The sequence below is a fragment of the Xenopus laevis genome, chromosome 9_10L (assembly GCF_017654675.1).
Source record: "Xenopus laevis strain J_2021 chromosome 9_10L, Xenopus_laevis_v10.1, whole genome shotgun sequence".
Taxonomy (NCBI): Eukaryota; Metazoa; Chordata; class Amphibia; order Anura; family Pipidae; genus Xenopus; species Xenopus laevis.
In genome coordinates, this window is record NC_054387.1 from 131,168,882 (window position 1) to 131,189,149 (window position 20,268).

Genomic DNA, 20,268 nt, shown 5'->3' on the forward strand with positions numbered 1-20,268 from the left:
AAGGGCTGGACTGTCAGCAGATTGGATGTTATGGGTTACTGCCCAGGTGCAAATTTGCCCAGTGTCTATAAAGGAGCCCCAGCTGAATCACTTCTCTAAATATTGGAAATTATTTTCTGGTCATTTGCAGCAATGTCAGAGGATCTTGATGAATCAGTTTACAGACAAGGTGCTGGTAAATGATCATAGAGCCATATTACAGCTGAACTGAAAGTGGTCACAAAATGTTGGGTCTGGCTGTGCACCAGCAAAGAGAAGAGAAAAGGAAAAACAAAACTGTATTCAGTAGTAATTACATTTATAAATAACTTTATAATAACTGAAAAAGTGGTACGAATGTTTATCACAATGTTGCTACGAATTTCATTTTCTCTTTCGTTTCAGCTTTAAGACATCAGGATGCTGGGTTATATAATATCAAGATAAAACTGCAGTTGACGTATTACAGTTATCTTTAGACAAGGGAGCAGCTGGGAGACGTGAGTGCAGTTCATCCTGGAGAGGGAACAGGAATCAGCTCAAACTGGAGGTAAGTACATGTATGGGACCTGTTATCCAGAATGTTCAGGAATTGGGATTTTCCAGGTCTTTCTGTAATTTTGGGTCTCTGTACCTTAAATCTGCTAAAAAAATAATTGAAATATTAAAAAAACTCAATAGAATTGTGTTGCATCCAACAAGGATTAATTATATCTTAGTTGGGATCAAGTACAAGCTACTGTTTTATTATCACAGAGAAAAAGGAAATTATTTTAAAAATGTAGAATTCCACGATTAAATGGAATCTATGGGAGATTACATTCCTGTAATCAGGAGCTTTCTGGATAATTGGTTTCCAGATAATGCATCCTATACCCGTATATAACAGTCATATGAAAAAGTTTGGAAACCCTTCTCAGCCTGCATAATAATTTACTCCACTTTCAACAGAAAAGATAACAGTTGGATGTCTTTCATTTCCCAGGAACATCTGAGTACTGGGGTGTTTTCTGAACAAAGATTTATAGTGAAGCAGTATTCAGTTGTATGAAATTAAATCAAATGTGAAAAACTGTGTCTGTGCAAAAATGTGGGTACCCTTGTAATTTTGCTAATTTGAAGGCATATAACTGCTCAATACTGATTACCAAATTGGTTGGATTAGCTCGTTAAGACTTGAACTTCAGAGGCAAGTGTGTCCAATCATGAGAAAAGGTATTTAAGGTAGACCAATTGCAAGTTTTGCTTCTGTTTGACTCTCCTCTGAAGAGTGACAGCATGGGACCTGTTGGGATATGCCTAAATCCATAATCATTATATTGCATAGATAAGTGCTAGAAACTGCTATTGCAAGGCTAAGTGACACAGGCTTCATGGCTACGCCCATTGCACAATATTAACTGACATTTTCTAGTCACCGCTGAATAACTCTTATCATTTAGAGGAAGTTGTCTAACCACAAATGTAACTCTGGCATCCTGTTATGTACCTTTTTGCTTCTGCTTTTTCTTGTGCGCAGCCGAAAGGGGCGTGCAAAGGTATATAATCTTGCTTCACTAAAGAATAGACAGACAAGTATTTGTATTTGTGTGTTCTTTTGCTTGTCTCCCGGAGGTCTTTGGATCCTAAGTGGGGTACTTCAAGGGCGTGGCCGGTGAAGGCGGTAAAGAACCACCTCAACAGTTCTGGTACCAGGAGTGTCGAAGGTAAGCGGCTCAACCCAGACCAACAGAAAACACATATAATTCAATTTAAAACTTCCAGTGGCTCGAAGGAGCCCCCGATCGATATCTGCTCAGCCATTACCAAATGAAAGCCCCCAAGGAGTACGTCCAGCGTACTGCTGGAGGCTATTACTCTGACCCATTTGTAGATAATGTTGCAGGGTGGACAGAAGCATTAGATGATAGTGACCCATTTCCCAGACAGGGTTCATTTAGTACTTACCATGTGAACATGTTGAAGGGACTTTGTCTGGGGGACACAGAAGCATGGGACTTTTATAGTCACGATCCCGAGTGGGATATGAAGGACATGTCAACTTGTGCCAAAGTGTGGGTCCAGCTAGCTCCATCATACGTGGATCCCATAGCCCCAACAGAGAAAAAAAACCCCAGGGCAACCAATGCCCCAAAAGGACAACAAAAACCACTCCCATATGCCCCATTGTACCCCACCTTAGAGTCCCAATTTACTGATGAGGAAGCTCTCTTAGCAGCTTGAAGGTCAGTATTTAGTCCCCGCCGTGCTCCTGTTAAGACTAAGTCAGAGGATTCTGATACAGCCGATAAGGGTGATACCACACCCCATTAAGAAAAAGCAGAACTGAAACCTAAAAGAGACAGAAAACAAACAAAACATTTCCAAGCACCTTTCATGACAGTTGGGGATCAAATGATAATCAAGCCCTTAGATGCAAAGTCCCTCAATGCCACCCTCACCAACTGTCCCAACCCGCGACGCAATCCATGCTCCGCTGTAAACTACCTTAAAAGAATGTCCAAGGGATAAGCACTCACAGTTGAGGACGTTAGACTAATTATAGATGCATCATTAGGAAATGATCCCAACTCTGGTTTCGAATATGACAACATCAAGAGTCTGAGGATTCCCTCTTCAATACCACACGCACCCGTATAGAGATTGCAGGGTTTTCCCGGCCCCCAATACTCTGCTATAATAAATCATATGAGGAGGAAGAAGAAGTCCATATTACTTTGTGTGGTATCCGAGGCAGACAAAGACAGTGTATTACCCATATGATTGACCTTCAACAGGCCCTCACCCACAAGAGGCCTAGTGAACGTGACCAATTTGTTGCTCAGGGTAATGAATCATTGTTTCAGCAAAATTATAATCTTGGCTCTGTTAATTGTTCATCTCGTTTTAATATGCTTAGAGTCATTACATTGCATATCTCTACTGATCACTTTTACACTTTGCCTCCTACTTACTATTATGTGTGTGGCAGGTATGCTTACCCATGGTTGCAAGTGGCAGCCTTTGGAATCTGCACCATAGCACATTTGATTCCTCCCACTTGGTATACCAATTCTTCCTCCCTTCCTAATTCCATGCCCTTTTCCCGACCTCGCCGTAGGCGAGATGACTCCCAAGGAACGGCCCAATCATTGTTTGACATCCCTTGGATCAACAGATGCTGTCTTAAGAAGGCATTTAGGTTTATATTTGATTTATCTATTTTGCTTGACAATATTACTAATGAATTTGATGAAACCTTCCGTATAGTTGCCTCTGAAATTCAATCCCTAAAGAAGGAAGTAATGCAGCACCGCCTAGTGTTAGACTATCTCACGGTAGTGTGCGTTGTAGTGTTCACCAACCACACTGAAACTAACCCTTTTTCATGGCTTTACCCATCCACCTGGTTCTCAGGCCTCAGCGTGTGGTTCTCTGGTATAGTTAAGGGTGTTTCTCTTGTTATCCTTCTCCTGTAGGCTGTACTGCCAAACTGATTTGTTATCTGTTTCACAAATCTCTGTGTTCTTTCCGTAAACCCCATCTACCCCTACTCATGATTTTCCTCTTCTTGTCATGTGATTCCTCCTTTCGGAATGAAAAGGAGGGATTGTTGGGATATGCCTAAATCCATAATCATTATATTGCAAGGCTAAGTGACACTTCAGGCTACATGGCTACGCCGATTGCACAATATTATCTGACATTTTCTTGTCACAGCTGAATAACTCATATCATTTAAAGGAAGATGTCTAACCACAAATGTAATACCTGTTTTATTTCTGTAACTCTGGCATCTTGTTATGTACCTTTTTGCTTCTGTTTTTTCTTGTGGGCAGCCAAAAGGGGCGTGCAAAGGTATATCATTTTGCTTCACTAAAGAATAAACAGACAAGTATTTGCATCACACCTTGTGTCAACAGGATCCTCAAAGCAACTCTCAAAAGATCTGAAAACAAAGATTGTTCAGTATCATGGTTTAGGGGAAGGCTACAAAAAGCTATCTCAGAGGTTTAAACTGTCAGTTTCACCTGTAAGGAATGTAATCAGGAAATGGAAGGCCACACTAACTGGAGCGACATATGCGGAGGATTGTGAGAATGGTTACAGACAACCCAAAGATCACCTCCAAAGACCTACAAGAACATCTTGCTGCAGATGGTGTATCTGTACATCGTTCTACAATTCAGCACAATTTGCACAAAGAACATGTGTATGGCAGGGTGATGAGAAAAAAGCCCTTTCTGCACTTACACAAACACAAACAGAGTCACTTGTTGTATGCAAAAGCTCATTTAGACAAGCCACAGTCATTTTGGAACAAAGTGCTTTGTACTGATGAGACAAAAATGTAGTTATTTGGTCATAACAAAAAGCGCTTTGCATGGCGGAAGAAGAACACGGCATTCCAATAGAAACACCTGCTACCTACTGTCAAATTTGGTAGAGGTCCCATCATGCTGTGGGGCTGTGTGGCTAGTTCAGAGACTGGGGTCCGTGTTAGAATTGAGGGTCGGATGAATTCAACCCAATATCAACAAATTCTTCAGGATAATGTTCAAGCATCAGTCACAAAGTTGAAGTTAAGTAGGAGTTGGATATTCCAACAAGACAATGACCCTAAACACACTTGGGAATCTACAAAGGCATTTATGCAGAGGGAGAAGTACAATATTCTGGAATGGCCGTCACAGCCCCCAGACTTGAATATCGTGGAAAATCTATGGAATCATTTGAAGCAGACTGTCCATGCTCGGCATTTAACTGAACTGGAGAGATTTTGTATGGACAAATGGTCAAAAATAGCCACATCCAGAATCCGGACACTCATCAAAGGCTATAGGAGGTGTCTAGAGGCTGTTACATTTGCAAAAGGAGCTCAACTAAGTATTGATGTAATATCTCTGCTGGGGTGCCCAAATGTATGTCTAATTTTGTTATGATGCATATTTTCTGTTAATCCAATAAACTTTATGTCACTGCTGAAATACTACTTTCCATAAGGCATGTTTATATTAAAAGGAAGTTGCTACTTTGAAAGCTCAGCCAATGATAAAGAAAAGTCCAAAGAATTAAGAGGGGTTCCCAAACTTTTTCATATGACTGTATATACCCAAGTACAATACAAGTATAGAATTTAACACAATCTGATATTTTTTTTCTTGAATGCTTGATAAATCTAGCCTTAAGTTCGGTTAAACTCTGATAAATGTCTGGATAGGGCAGGAAAAGACACAGCCATGTCACTGCACAAAGGGCTGTAATAGTTTCACTTTCCATTCCTGGCAAACAAATTCCATTCTTGGCAAATCGTTAGAGACCTCACAGTGAGTTGTTGTAGTTTGCACATTCTCCACTCTGGATCCAAGAAGGAAGGTAGGACAATCCGCTAATTGGTTTGAGGTATCAGGAACACCTCTCAACCTTTTCAGAAAAGTGTTATACCTTATATATCATTTCTAGATTTATAACCTAGATGAAATATTGGATTTGTTAGATTTTATATTCTCTAAAATTTTTATACGTATCTCTTTCTTCAATTTCCATTTTATTTCTGTTTTAGTTCTATTTCATTCTTAAATTAATCCACCCTCTCTCTCTGCTATTTTTTGAACCATCACCATTTCAGCATTCAATGTCATGTCTCCATGTCTGGAAGGTTAAGCATTACACATGACCCATATTCATGGCCCATATTTTTGCATCAAGACTTGGACCAAAATCAAAATTCATTCATGGGTTTCGTAGGAGTAGTAGGGACAGACTTCTTATTTCTGTAAAACCTTGTGCCACACTCTACGGGGGCTGATTCATTAACATTTGAATCAACATTTTTGCCATGATTTGATATTTTTTGCAAAAAATTCGAGCTATAGTTTAAAAAATGCAAATGTTTGGTATTTATTAAGCACGAAAAACTCATATGTAAAACTTTGGCATCTAAATATTTGCAAGTTCAGGTAGAAGTCAGTTGGAGTTGTTCCATTCAAAATTCAAGCCATTTCTTCACTTTTTTTGTGCTTGTAAACTCACAAATTTGAGATGTTTGAGTTTATAAACTCACATATTCAAGTTTTTTGAGCTGATACGCTCACAAATTTGAGGTACAGGTATGGGATCTGTTATCCGGAAACTCATTATCCAGAAAGCTCTCTCCCATAGACTCCATTTTATCCAAATAATCCAAATCTTAAAAATTTCCTTTTTCTGTGGAATAATGAAACAGTAGCTTGTACTTGATCCCAACTAAGATATGATTAATCCTTATTGGAAGCAACACCATCCTATTTGGTTTATTAAATGTTTAAAGGATTTTTTATAAGACTTAAGGTATGAAGATCCAAATTATGGAAAGATCCATTTTCCAGAAGACAGTAGGTTCCCGAGCAATCTGGATCACAGGTACCATACCTGTATTCCATTTTTATGCCATGATTGTATTGAATCAATTTTTTTCTATTCTGATTTTTTAATAAATAAGCAAACATTCATGTTTTTTTAAATTGCGAGTTTAAGCAAAGTACAGATTCGATTTTTGATAAATAAGCCCATAAAGTTGGGATCACTCTTTTCTGTCATCTCAGCTAGATAAACCATGTACAGTAAATACCCTAAGGAAACTTCAATATTGTAGCACCTTCCTTATCTGTATAATCTTTATGCCTTAATCTGTATAATAAACATCCAAGTTTAGAATATGACAAAGGTCATTTACTTGTCTTTAATAAGTAATAAAGTTCCATTTGAAGAGATAGTTACCAATTTGTTGCTCTGGGTCCAAGGGAATTGTTGATGGCCTCTGACTTGTTGAACTTTTTACCACTGTGGTTCTTCCTTAGTGAATTGCTGTGAGCACATGTGCAATTTGGCTAAATACCACATTTTCATTTATTTGTATTTATCAGTATGTAATAAAGTGCTGCTATATAATACCATTGTAATACCTGCGTTTTATGTTGTTTATTCCTTAACTTCACCTGGGAATGGGGAGCCCTTCTGTACCTGGATATCTACCCATGAAATGGTTAGAAAGACTTTTCAAGAAGGACCTCATAGCCATCTAGATAACCAGGAGCTTCCTTTCTACTCTCTGCACTTCGTGTGTTCCTCTCCATAGCTCATAAAAGAATCACTCAGCCAGTCAAGGGCATTTTAAAAAAACTGAAATAGGGTGAATTTACTTTGGCCATGTTAAAAATCTGGGTGAAGTGTTACTCTATGAAGTATCCTGATGACCTCTCATACATTGCATTTTTGTTTGCAGGATGGACCACCAAGAACGCACAGGCAAGTACCATTTATATAAAGTAAAAACAGTCAGGTGTCAAGGAGATAGAAACCCAAGATTAATACGTCCATTCTTGTAGGCTCAGCATCTATACCAGAGCTGCAGGCAACTGAAGGGAGTAACTCTGATAGACCAGAGGTAAGTACAGAATCCACCTTGCAAGTTGGTCTGATCTTCTGTCTATTCTGAAAGTTTATTTGCTTCTCTCTCTTTCTAAAGCTCCTCTATGATGTAATTTTTGAGTTTTGTGGCAGGTAAGATGGTTGTTGATTGGGTTTGGGTATAGGTAAAACCCATCTCATTGGATAGACATGGCCTTGCAACATGTTGGACTGGGAAACCTTTTGGAATGTGTCCTCCATCTTACAAAGTAACTAATAACAATCAAGGGCACACATTTCTATTCATTAGGAGGATTGAATATTAATTGATTTCTCTTTCCTGTTCCAAGAAACCAGCCCATGCCATCCAACTGGTACACACAGATGAATCTGGACAACTACAACTAAATGAATCTGCTGTACAGACCTGTTTTCTGGATGGAGAGATATCAGACTACCCAGTGTGCCTAATATGTGTGATCGGAGAGAAACGTCGGGGCAAATCCTTTCTCATGAACTACATCTTAAGGGCTTTGTCCTGTCAGGTAAAAGGATCTTATGTTTCAAAATAATTTGAATGGTAAAATGCCACTTGTTAGTTGTCCTCATCATAATGGTAAAATGGTAAAAGATGGTCAAAGTGCAACAAAATGGCATTTACTGTACTTCAGCTTTACAAACAATACATGTGGCTTCAAGGGAACTAATATTACCCTCAGATGCTATTCTTTGCTACACCTTAAGGTGAATTTTAGGTCAGCTTTTCTTTGTTACTGTATATGTACATATATATGTATATGGTGATCACTTTCTAATTGTGGCCATGCCATGACCTAAACCCTAACCCTCTTCCCTGTTGAGGAAAACAATAGTTAATATAAACCTTTCAGTTATTTATATTCGCAAAAAGATGCTGCATTACGTGTGTAAATTCTAATCTTAAGGAGTTATGCTTCCATGAAATTGACCTAAGGCTACAGCACAGTGAAATTGAAATCGAAGCACTACTAGAATAGTAAATTACTTCACAGTTAAAGTCAACTTTAAATCTCAAATCCAAAATCTAGATTAAGTGTCTGGAACACGAAACGCGTCAGGCTATTTTGACACATGAAACTTTTTCACTTTTTGAACATCTGCCTGGTGGAAGTTTAAATCTCATTTTGGGAATGCCTTGAAATTCTGTACAAATATGACATCTTCACTCAAAGACAAATAAAAAGCCTGACATGGATTTGAGTATTCTGCTACTGGATTCAGGATAAGGTTTAGAGAGGGAAAAAGAGGGTTATTTGCTAAAATTCTATTTAATCTCATTTTTTAATAAAGAAAGCTCGACCAAACTCCAATCCATTTTACCTTATTTATCTTTAAAATAACTCAAAAAAAGTCGGGTTGGGAAAAAACTTGTTAAAATTGTGTGAAAACTCGAATCATATCAATTTTACTTTACTTTACTCCAGTATCTCTCAATATTTTTGAGATGCCCAGTTTTCAGGTTTGGCTTCTTGAAGCATCGGAGTATAATATTCTTGAAAAACCCTAGTAGTATCATCTCCACCCCGTTACATTTTTTTCCATAACATTATACCAATTGAGCAAAGTAGCCTTCACATGCCAGTTTATCAGCAGGGGGATCACTGTGAGCTGATCTGAGCCAGCTTGTAATCCTGGAGAGCAGCACATGGGTGGCACCAAACCCTCTCCGTTTGAGTAGATGAATAACTGTTTACATAGTATCTAGTATAGGTAAATCTAAAAACAACTGGACTTGCTGGGTAATTATTGAAGACGTTTCACTACTCATCAGAGCAGCTTCTTCAGTTCAACTGACTGGTGTGGAGTTTATATGCCGAGAACTTCCCACACCAGTCAGTTGAACTGAAGAAGCTGCTCGGATGAGTAGTGAAACGTCTTCAATGATTACTCAGCAAGTCCAGTTGTTTTCGATTTACCTATACTAGATATACCATGACCTGGATAAATGAAAATCTTTATAGTCATGTTTACATAGTACAATCCGAACAGCAGAAAACAGCATTTCTGCAAATGTTCTCACCCTGTTTCTTCATAAGAAGGTTCCTCCTTAACCCCTCTATTAGATCATCCCTGTGAAGCATCCACATTAGCACTTTATACAAAGTTTCATACAAAAGTTCTTTCTCAGCACTCGGTGAAATATCGGCCTTTGTAGAAGCATTGAAATAAATTATCTCCGTAAATTAATCTGCAAATTCATATCTCCTAGAATATGACCACTCATTTTATTTTTGCTCAAACAGCCCAACAATGTAACAAACTAAATTCCTATTAGCAATGCCTTTAAGTATGCAGTATAAACGTGTTTAGAAAAAAGGTATTTTTTTCTGTTTAGGAACAGGGTCTTCCGCTCAGTCTGGGAGCAGATGATGCTCCTCTCAGTGGGTTTGAGTGGAGAGCTGGAATACATTGTACAACCAAGGGCATCTGGATCTGGAATAAGCCATTCATTCTAGAGCGTAATGGAGAAAAGGTCAGAATAAACAGTGTGTGCTTAACTTGACTTTGCTTGTGTTCTCTATCTTATGATATCTTTCTCTTTCTTTTTTTTTGAAATCTTGTCTCCTATTTTTTACCTAGTCAGAATTTATGTTTCTTTCGTTTTCAGAATAATTTATGTTCACCTTTATGTTCAAATTTATCATAACTAACATTCCAAAAATATATACTGTACCTTTGGTCTTTATTTACTGTATATTCATGCTGTGTTTGAAAATTTTGACTTTTTTAAGTCATCAATGTTTTGGTCTGAGTATAAAACGAAGTAATGAAAAAATACAATCATAATTAAAATATATATAAAAGACACTTGTAAAAACATGTAAAAACATGATAGCGTTTTTTTTATTCTCTACATATATAAGTAAAAACTTGAACTAATTTTCACAAATCACAACCGAACAAATCACATAAGGTTTAGGAAGAAAGAAAACAGAAAACAGAATCCAATTGCAACATTAGATATCAATGAGGCTAAAAAATCTTGATTCTGTTTTTAAAAACCAAAAAAAAAAAAAGTTTATTTTAAGTTGAAATGCATTCAGAATCTCCAGTATTAAAGGAGACATTTTTAAACTCCCTCTATTATTGCAGGCAATGATGGATAATATATGATGCTGGTTTCAATCTGGGTGGCCTCTTTATTGGAGCTCCCCATAGTTCCTTTCTGGTGCCTTTCTGAGTTTCAGATGAGTGGTGTGGTGTCCCAATGGTTCTTGCCAGAAGGAAAATTGGAAACTCAAATCAGATCCTATGGCATGAAACCTTATTTCATAATGTATCCTTTGTTCTCAGATGGCTGTGTTTGTTCTGGATACAGAGGGCTCCCTGGACATTCAGAGTTCAAGAGACATTTGCCTCAAGCTGTCTGCCTTATCCATGATTCTCAGCTCCTACATGGTAGGTCACATCCTTCAGACTCTAGACCAGTGATCCTCAACCAGTGACTTGTGAGTAACATGTTGCTCCCCAACCCCTTGGCTGTTGCTCCCAGTGGCCTCAAAGCAGGTGTTTTTTTTTTTCAATTCCTGGTTTGGAGGAAAGTTTTTGTGCATAAAAACCAGTTGTACTGCCAAACAAAGCCTTGTGTAGGCTGCCAGTCCACATAGAGGCTACCAAATGGCCAATCACTGACCTATTTGGCACCTCCAGGAACATAGTTACATAGTTACATAGTTAAATTGGGTTGAAAAAAGACAAAGTCCATCAAGTTCAACCCCTCCAAATGAAAACCCAGCATCCATACACACACCCCTCCCTACTTTTAATTAAAATTCTATATACCCATACCTATACTAACTATAGAGTTTAGTATCACAATAGCCTTTGTATTATGTCTGTCCAATAAATCATCCAAGTCCCTCTTATAGTCATTAACTGAATCAGCATCACAACATCACCCGGCAGTGCATTCCACAACCTCACTGTCCTGACTGTGATGAACCCCCTACGTTGCTTCATATGAAAGTTCTTTTCTTCTAGTCTAAAGGGGAGGCCTCTGGTACGGTGATCCACTTTATGGGTAAAAAGGTCCCCTGCCATTTGTCTATAATGTCCTCTAATGTACTTGTAAAGTGTAATCATGTCCCCTCGCAAGCGCCTTTTTTCCAGAGAAAACAACCCCAACCTTGACAGTCTCCCCTCATAATTTCATGCTTGTGTTGCTCCCCAACTCTGTTTATATTTGAATGTGGCTCACGGGTACAAAAGGTTGGGATCCCTGCTCTAGACTTTATATTGCAGGTTTTAATTGGATGATTGAATATATACACTATATGTATTTATCATAGTTCAGTGTTAATATTTTAAATGTTGTTTTACTGTTTACATTTTGCAGATCTTCAATGTGAATTCAAATTTGAAAACTACAGAAATGGACTACCTTGAGGTAATTATAGGGCTATTGGTTTGAGGGTCACATGTCAATGTAGGAGATGGTGACAGTGTAGAGGGGGACAAAACTGATACACAGTAATAACAATGAACAATAACAATGAAGCAGATGCAAAATAGTAAAATAGATCCAAAATCTCTTACATAACTTGCACTGTAGAGGTCTACTAGATATTATTTAATGGTAAATTACAGCTATCTTTGATTGGAAAGATTAACATCATTAAAATCATATACATTCCCAAAATCACATATGTATTGCGCATCTCACCAATAGACATCCCCAAATCCCCATTCCAGTGTATAAAAAAAATTATATTCCCCTTTATTTCGGCGCACAAAACCCCCACAATTTTTCCTCACCACTTTGACAACACCAGTTACTGAGCTAGGCCTAGCGGCCCCTAACTGCTGTACATATTACTTGCCAGTACAACTGGGCCATGCCCACGCCTGGATACATTTTGATACTGAAAACCCTGCTACTCTATTGGAAGTTTTATACTTTGACTCAATCAAAGGGCTTAAAATGTACTATACAGGCCCCACAAAGACCTGAGACCTCTAATTCCAGTACTAGCAGTTACAAAGGAGGCATGGGACCAAGCAAAAACCTACTAGATCCCCACTCCAGTAACATCTCACCAGAAACTACATTATGGTTTAACAGCCAACTTCTCCAATTCCAAAATCTACCTAGTTTACTAGTCTGGGCAATGACAGGGGTAGGAAGGCTCAAAAACCTTCTTCACAAAGGGACCTTTGCCTCAAGGGCAAAATGGGGGATCAGGAGGTACCAACAAATATACCCATACACACCTATTTTCAGATCCATCCCACCTTCTACACACAGTTCCAAAATAAACCCCAGTGTATACAGTACTCCACACTTGAATAAATCCCTAAATAGATCTAATAAGAAACGAATATCCTGCCTCTATATGATCTTTATGTGGAACCTGTATGACCCACTTCCCTAAGTTGAACTCAAATGGGCCCCTCTCATCCCAGCACTAGATGACGATGACTGGGACGAAATAGCGATACTACAGTGTGCAAAGACTGCTGAACAGTGTTAGAGTCAGGCTCATACACTTTAAGATCCTACACCAAATGTCCCTTACTCCACTAAAACTGCACCACATGGGGACACTTGCTTTGCCCAACTGTCTAACGTGTAATGCAGGAATAGGAACTTTTACTCACCTAATCTGGGAATGTCCCTACACAAATCATAAAATTTATAACTGATGAACTGTATGTACCACATATTATTGACCCCAAAATCTGTCTAGTGGGACTAGTAGGCACCTCTCAGCACCAAAGAACTTATGCGACTCCTCTTGTTCTATGGAAAAAGGATGAGGTGTCCTGGATACGTTTGATAAAGTGTGGGAATCCTGCACTTTATCCCCTGCAACAGCAATGACCCCTGAATGCTTTACTTTACTTAACACTGTAGTGAAGTGTCTGACAAACCTTTGTTTGTAATGTTTGCCTACCTGTTTAAATCGTTACACTCAATAAAAAGATACCTTTAAAAAAAACATTATAAAATGGGTAACAGATATTTGATGCAAAGGCATGTATAATATATGTAGTTCAGAGGGCAAAATCTTAACTGTGCACTAGTTTAAGAGCTGCTCCTAAATATCATATCTATATTGTTGGGAGAAATATTTCTCACCAGTAAACCCATGGGGTCCTAATCCACAGAGGGAACTTGGGTAGACACTCACAAGAAGAAACCTAGGGGCAGACCAACATAAAATTATCACAATGTATTTAGCAAACTTGTCCAAAATAGCCTTATGAACTAATAATAATAGGAATTCCCCTGATCAAATGACCTTAAGGTGTATGGGTGGTTGGTGTCTGAGATCCACTTATTTAGCGTTGGTGTTTATTATAAATGAACTGCTGTGTGACCAAAATCATAACGTTATTTACTGTTACAATGAGAATGGGGCTGCTGTTCAGTTAGCATGTGGTTTCTGGTTACAGTTGTATCTTGATGTTGCTGAGAATGTTGGAAAGTCTCTAGATCTCCCGGCCTTACAGGTAAGTGAGCAAATGTTGGAGTCTGCTTCCAGCAAAAAAGTCCTAGGTAGGGAAGCAACTTCTTTCTTCAAAGTAAATCTATTATTCTAAGACAGGTCCAAGCTTCCAGAGTACAATGATCCAAAAACATGTTTTTTCCCAACCATGGCACCTCTGTGACATGTCAAAATTAATAAAATATGTCAAAACCTCATCAGATCCACTTGCGACCATCTCCTCATTTCATTTCTTGTATGTATGCATTGTACTATTCCATGTTTTGTGTTATAGCACCTCAATATCCTTATACGTGACTGGCAAGATTTTGTGAACTGTGGAAAAGAAGATGCCCGGGCTTATGTTTTTCATGAGACTGAGGTATAAGGTTATTTGTCAACACTGCTTGATCAATTGTCTTATGAATAAATTGATGTCCAAAAGTATTATATGCTGTAGGGTATAATAATCACATCACACAAATTATAGCTGTGATAGATAATAATGTCAGAACTTTGTGCCATTACCAAAATGGTACAATAAGACTTTGTTGACTTTCTGCATTGACTACAAGTAGTTTTTCAGTTGGATTCATTTAGTAAGGTTTTTGAATGATTGGCCTTACCCACAAGTGTTGGATAGTGGAATATAAAACCACTTGATCTGCAACCCACATATTCCTTGGTTAGACCGCTATGGTGGGCAGCTATTGTATCTAGCTGTGGGTTAAATGATGGGTTCTAGGTTACCCAATGGTATTGATAGACCTATCTCTAGGGTACTGCTTGTGGGCCACTTCTTTAATTATAACAGTTGAAACTGCAGGATATTCTAAAAGAAAAAGCACCTTTTAGAATCTGTCTTGGGAAAATGGTATTCATGGTTGGGATAAGACCATGGAGGGAAGGAAGGGTTATTGGCTGGATGAAGAGCTTCATTGTAAGTGAACACTATTTTCTCACTCCCTTAACCCCTGCCTTACATTTCTTCTTCACCATAAGAAGCTGCAAAATACACTTTCGTACAATTTGGTGTCCAAGACCCTGAGAGGCCCATTAGCAGATTGCTCGCTCCTGCCCGACCCAGGGAGAGGCCTGCAGGTTGACAGTCAAGGGAAATTATCAGGTAACACCAAATCCTTTCACTTTCTTTGGCTCCATAAACCACAAACAAGTCCTTAATACTCGGTTTTGTTACTTTTCACCATCTGAATGGCAGAGATGGAAGAGGATTTCAAGAACCTCCTTACAAACTACATTTTCACCCTGGTAGATGACGTTTGGCTTCATAGAAAAACCAACAGACAAGGGGAAAATCTGACCTGTCCTCAACTGGCAAGAATATTAAAGGTCTGTGGCATTATTTGTGTCTTATTTCTGGGTCTTATTTCTGTGTCCCTTGATGCCTCTACTTGAAAAGATAATTGTAAAAAAACAGTGACCATTGTCATCCTTGGGCTTGAACACTTCTTATCAGCTACTGGTTGGCCTCACTGTGCCATACCATGTGATCCTTGTGAAAACAGTTACAATATTTTTTACATGAATTTAATTATTCAGACTGATGGAGCTTATCCATCAAACGAAATTTATTTTCCTTTGTGACAGTGTGGCCTCTGCACTTAACTGTATATTTCTTTACAGAGAGTCATGAACATTTTGCAGAGTGCACGGTACAACTTTAACTCCCCATTGCAGGTATGTGTCTAAATGTATTTAGTGTAAGTCAGAGGAAAACACGTATTACATTGCAATCTATCTACTTCAGAACATCAGGATGAAAAGTAGTGTAGTGGATATGTCAGAGTAAAACACGTATTACACTGCAAAGTATATTAGAAGTCACTGAAGGGTTCTGTGACCATATAAAGGCACAAGGCTGCAGGCTGAGTTATACAGGGAACTCTGAGTATCACTCATGTATTATAAGGGATAATGTACCCCCTACTGTAAATGATAAGGATATTAGAAGTCACTGAGGGGTTGTTCTGTGACCATATAAAGGCACAAGACTGCAGCCTGAGTTATACAGGGAACTCTGAGTATCACTCATGTATTATAAGGGATAATGTACCCCCTACTGTAAATGATAAGGATATTAGAAGTCACTGAGGGGTTGTTCTGTGACCATATAAAGACACAAGGCTGCAGGCTGAGTTATACAGGGAACTCTGAGTATCACTCATGTATTATAAGGGATAATGTACCCCCTACTGTAAATGATAAGGATATTAGAAGTCACTGAGGGGTTGTTCTGTGACCATATAAAGGCACAAGACTGCAGCCTGAGTTATACAGGGAACTCTGAGTATCACTCATGTATTATAAGGGATAATGTACCCCCTACTGTAAATGATAAGGATATTAGAAGTCACTGAGGGGTTGTTCTGTGACCATATAAAGGCACAAGGCTACAGGCTGAGTTATACAGGGAACTCTGAGTATCACTCATGTATTATAAGGGATAATGTACCCCCTACTGTAAATGATAAGGATATTAGAAGTCACTAAGGTGTTCTGCGACCATATAATCAGGTGGTTTATGGATGTCACACTTTTTTACAATGTACTTTTTAAAGGTGACATATAGGATAAGTGACAGCCCTTCCCAATCACACAAGCAAAGACAGGCTTCAGTTCCCTGTCAGGTCCTGCTAGCTGCTGATTGGTGAGCTCTGTGCCGCTGGCTCCCCTGCACAGATTGGGAAAGGAGGCAGCAAAACAGATGGGCGGGACTAGTCAGGTGTTTGCAGATATTCTCAATAAATCAGCCCCAAACAGTACATTCCTTCTATATTTCAATAGTATAAAGTGCTGGCACATTCCTGTTTGTCACACAACATGCAAATTGGCTTTTAACATTTTGCATTTCATTCCTCTAATATATTACACACATAGAAACTACTAGGGGGTTGAGTCTGCTGCACAAAATGCATATTGTAATATATTAATAGCATGTTCTCAAATTAAATTCAATTTCTATTTTCTTCCTCATTTATATTTTACTCAGATGTTTTTTACCTTTGAAAACCACAAGAACATGGAAAAACTGAAAATGCAATTCCAAAAGGATGTATGGAAAATGGTGAGTTTCTTCTCACAGTATCTTACTTCTTGTATTTGTCCTGATTTATGTACCGTCTAATGCCCCTGCTCCAAGTATATCCTGGTCTTTTTATATGTTAAGGATTTCCCCTTTTTTGATTATGTATTCAGATTAGCAACGTAACTCATTATTATTATTAATTTAAAATTAAGTTTGTGGTCTGTAAATTAAAGACTCCAATAATTCAGGCTGGTGTCCAGAAATTAGACTATTCTCTTACACAGATGACCCAGCTGAGCCCTGAAAGTTCATCTAAAATGTTTGTTTTGTCTTCCTGAACTTATAAAGATAATAATAAGTATTTCATTCCAGTCACAAGAAACAGATTCTCTGATTATTGATCAGAATGTGACTCCATCTCAAATGGCATCCAGAATCAATCAAAGGGCAACCGGATTCCTGCTCGAATTTGAACAATCCCTTCAAGGGGATGACACTCAAGAAAAGGAAAGACTTGTAAATGAACTGAAATCCTACGCCTCGGAACACCAGCAAGAGTTCAGCAAAGACTACTCCCAGGTACAACATTAAATTGGAGGGACTGCTGTGGGTGGGATGTTTAGAGTGATTTAGGTCAGAGAAAGAGTGTCAGAGAAACTCAGTAGGATTTTCAACAAACACCATGTCCCTGTGTTTTTCAAAACTAGCAACACACTGAGACAAAAACTGGTAGACCCAAAGGATCCAACACCAAAAGAAAAACAAAGCAATGTGGTATATGGAGTCCAGTGTAACGAGGAATGCACAGATTTATACATTGGGGAGACAAAACAAGTGCTCACCAAGCGAATGGCTCAGCACAGGAGGGAGAACTCTACAGGGCAAGACTTGGCTGTCTTTCTACACCTAAAAGACAAGGGACACTCCTTTGAAGATAACAATGCCCAAATCTTGGATAAAGAAGACCGCTGGTTTGAACGAGGCGTGAAAGAGGCGATTCATGTCAAGGTGGAGAGACCATCTCTGATCAGAGGAGGGGGCCTTCGACACCACCTGTCTGCTACATACAATGCTGTTCTAACATCTGTACCCCGGCGGATTCAGAACACTTCACACATCCATTCATGCAACTCTCACAAGTAACACCTCTTTCTAGGAGTTGCATGATACATTGGATAATCCTATCACAGTAACTACACAGAATCAACACCTCTGATGTCACCTCTATAAAGAGTTACAATGGGCCATTGTAAATGGATTAGGGGAAGAGTTTATATGCCGAGAATTTCCCACACCAGTCAGTTGAACTGAAGAAGCTGCTTGGATGAGTAGTGAAAGTTTTTATTGATTACTCAGCAAATCCAGTTGTTTTAGATTTACCTATACTAGATATTCAATGACCTGGATGAATGAAAATCTTTATAATCATATCCAAGGGGTTGGTGAGCAATATATTGCTCGCCAACTACTGGTTGGGGATCACTGTGTTAGAGACACAGTTACCAACTCTCACTACCTGTGTTCTGCCTTTGAGAAAGTCCAACACCCACGCACAGAAACGGCTAAGTCCTAAATCCTTCAGTTTAGTGAACAGTCTTCAGGGTAGTATTGTATTGAATGCTGAACTGTAAGCAATAAACAACATCTGCACATAGTTCCCCTGTTTCTTATCGACGTGGCTGAGGGTGGTATGTAGCACGTGGGAAATGGCATCCTCTGACGCTCTGTTGGGACGGTAGACAAACTGAAGTGGGTCCATGAAACTAGTGATGAATGAGAAGATGATGTACTTAAGAAACCTCTCAAACACTTTCATGACTAATGATGTCAGTGTGGCAGGTCGGTAGTCATTCAGGCATGAGGCTTTATTGCTTTTTGGAACGGGAACAACTTTGGATTTTTTGAAGCATGTGGGGACCACAGACTGCTCCAGAGACTCGTTAAAGATAAAGATAGTCACAACAGCGCAGAAGTCGTCCGGAGATGCGATCCGGACCTACTGCTTTCCTGGTGTTTACCCATTTTAGTGCTGCCCACATGTCATGCTCTGCAATGCTGATGAGGCGCTCGTTACTTATGATGTTACATCTTCCGTTGTCCGGCTATAGTTAGTGCTAGCCACGCTACTAGTCTCGAAACGGTCGTAAAACGGATCTTTGCTACGTGTCATCAGCAAATGCAGGATCTCAGCTATGCTTCATATACAACTCTAAATGTGGACGTTGAGAGCTGAAGAGGACAAAAAAAGGGCACAGTTATTTGTTGCTCCTCTTCCACATAAACCAAACTCTGCAAATGGCATCACAGGGCTGAATAATGACAGAGGGAAGAAGAGAAACGGGGGCCATGTCTAAATAATACATGAAAATGATGAGAAGCAAATAGGGATGGGCGAATTGTTTTGCCGCAGAAATGACACCCATAGACTTGTATGGCCTCGTGCAACAAACAAAAAAAATTCACCACGTGACAAAATGTTTTTGACGCCCATAGACTTTAATGGGCGTCGGAGACATTTCGCCGGCGGCAAATATTTGGCAAAGCGAAACGGGTCAAATTCGCCCATCCCTACAAACAAAGTAACAAATTAGTTTTGCTGCCTTTTCTCAGATACATTCTGTATTCCTCAATCCTTTATTTTTCATTCCCTCAGAAGTTCTATGAATTTCAAAATCAAAAGAGTACGGAGAACTTTAAGGAGGAGTTTCAGACACAAATAACCATAAAGGTGAGTGAGAAGAGAACACATTTTAGTTATGTTGTGTTCCTAGACCCTGGCTACACATCAGCTTGTTTGTATAAACTATAGTATTATTATTATTATTATTATTATTAACATGTATTCATATAGCGCCAACATATTGCGTAGCACTGTAAAGTAAATGTGATTATACAACTAAATTACATGAATTATATACATAGAACATATGAAGTTACATACATCACAATCAATACCGGTACAAAAGGTGAGGAAGGCCCTATGCAAAGGAGCTTACACTCTAAAGGGAAGGGAGTAATACACAAGGTGTGGGAGTGGGCAAGATCGAATTAAGTGGGTGAGAAATGTGGTGTTGTATTTGGTGTTGCGTTTGGTAGTTAAGCAGAGTGAGGGTAGGCTTCTCGAAAGAAGTGTGTTTTAAGAGATTTCTTGAAAGCAGAAAGGTTGGGAGAAAGTCGGACAGACCGTGGGAGAGAGTTCCAGAGGAGGGGTGCAGCCCTTGCAAAGTCTTGAATGCGAGCATGTGAGGAGGTAATGAGAGAAGAGTTGAGTAGCAGGTCAGTAGAGGAGCGTAGTAAGCGGTTGGGTGAGTATATAGAGATGAGTTCAGAGATGTAGGGAGGGGCAGAGTTATGAAGTGCTTTGAATGTCAGGGTCATTAATTTGAATTTGATTCTGAAAGGTAGTGG

At 39.0% G+C, this 20,268-nt stretch overlaps 1 protein-coding gene across 3 annotated transcripts in view; it reads left to right on the forward strand.

Annotated features, from left to right (window-relative positions):
- Positions 1-229: 229 nt before the first annotated feature.
- Positions 230-20,268, forward strand: part of rnf112l.L (RING finger protein 112-like gene L homeolog) — a 36,971-nt gene continuing 16,932 nt past the window's right edge. Inside the window, exons 1-16 of one of the 3 annotated variants that reach the window (XM_041576212.1) lie at positions 230-529; positions 1,594-1,685; positions 7,223-7,245; positions 7,326-7,384; positions 7,698-7,892; positions 9,722-9,859; positions 10,681-10,785; positions 11,723-11,773; positions 13,783-13,839; positions 14,110-14,196; positions 14,817-14,940; positions 15,034-15,164; positions 15,459-15,512; positions 16,825-16,899; positions 17,233-17,439; positions 19,514-19,588. In XM_041576212.1, coding sequence (XP_041432146.1) covers positions 7,224-7,245; positions 7,326-7,384; positions 7,698-7,892; positions 9,722-9,859; positions 10,681-10,785; positions 11,723-11,773; positions 13,783-13,839; positions 14,110-14,196; positions 14,817-14,940; positions 15,034-15,164; positions 15,459-15,512; positions 16,825-16,899; positions 17,233-17,439; positions 19,514-19,588 — 1,380 coding nt within the window. In that variant the 5' untranslated portion in view covers positions 230-529; positions 1,594-1,685; position 7,223. Of the gene's footprint in view, positions 530-1,233; positions 1,686-7,222; positions 7,246-7,325; positions 7,385-7,697; positions 7,893-9,721; positions 9,860-10,680; positions 10,786-11,722; positions 11,774-13,782; positions 13,840-14,109; positions 14,197-14,816; positions 14,941-15,033; positions 15,165-15,458; positions 15,513-16,824; positions 16,900-17,232; positions 17,440-19,513; positions 19,589-20,268 lie in introns of those variants that run through there. The other 2 variants (XM_041576213.1, XM_018240275.2) reach the window with 2 other exon arrangements.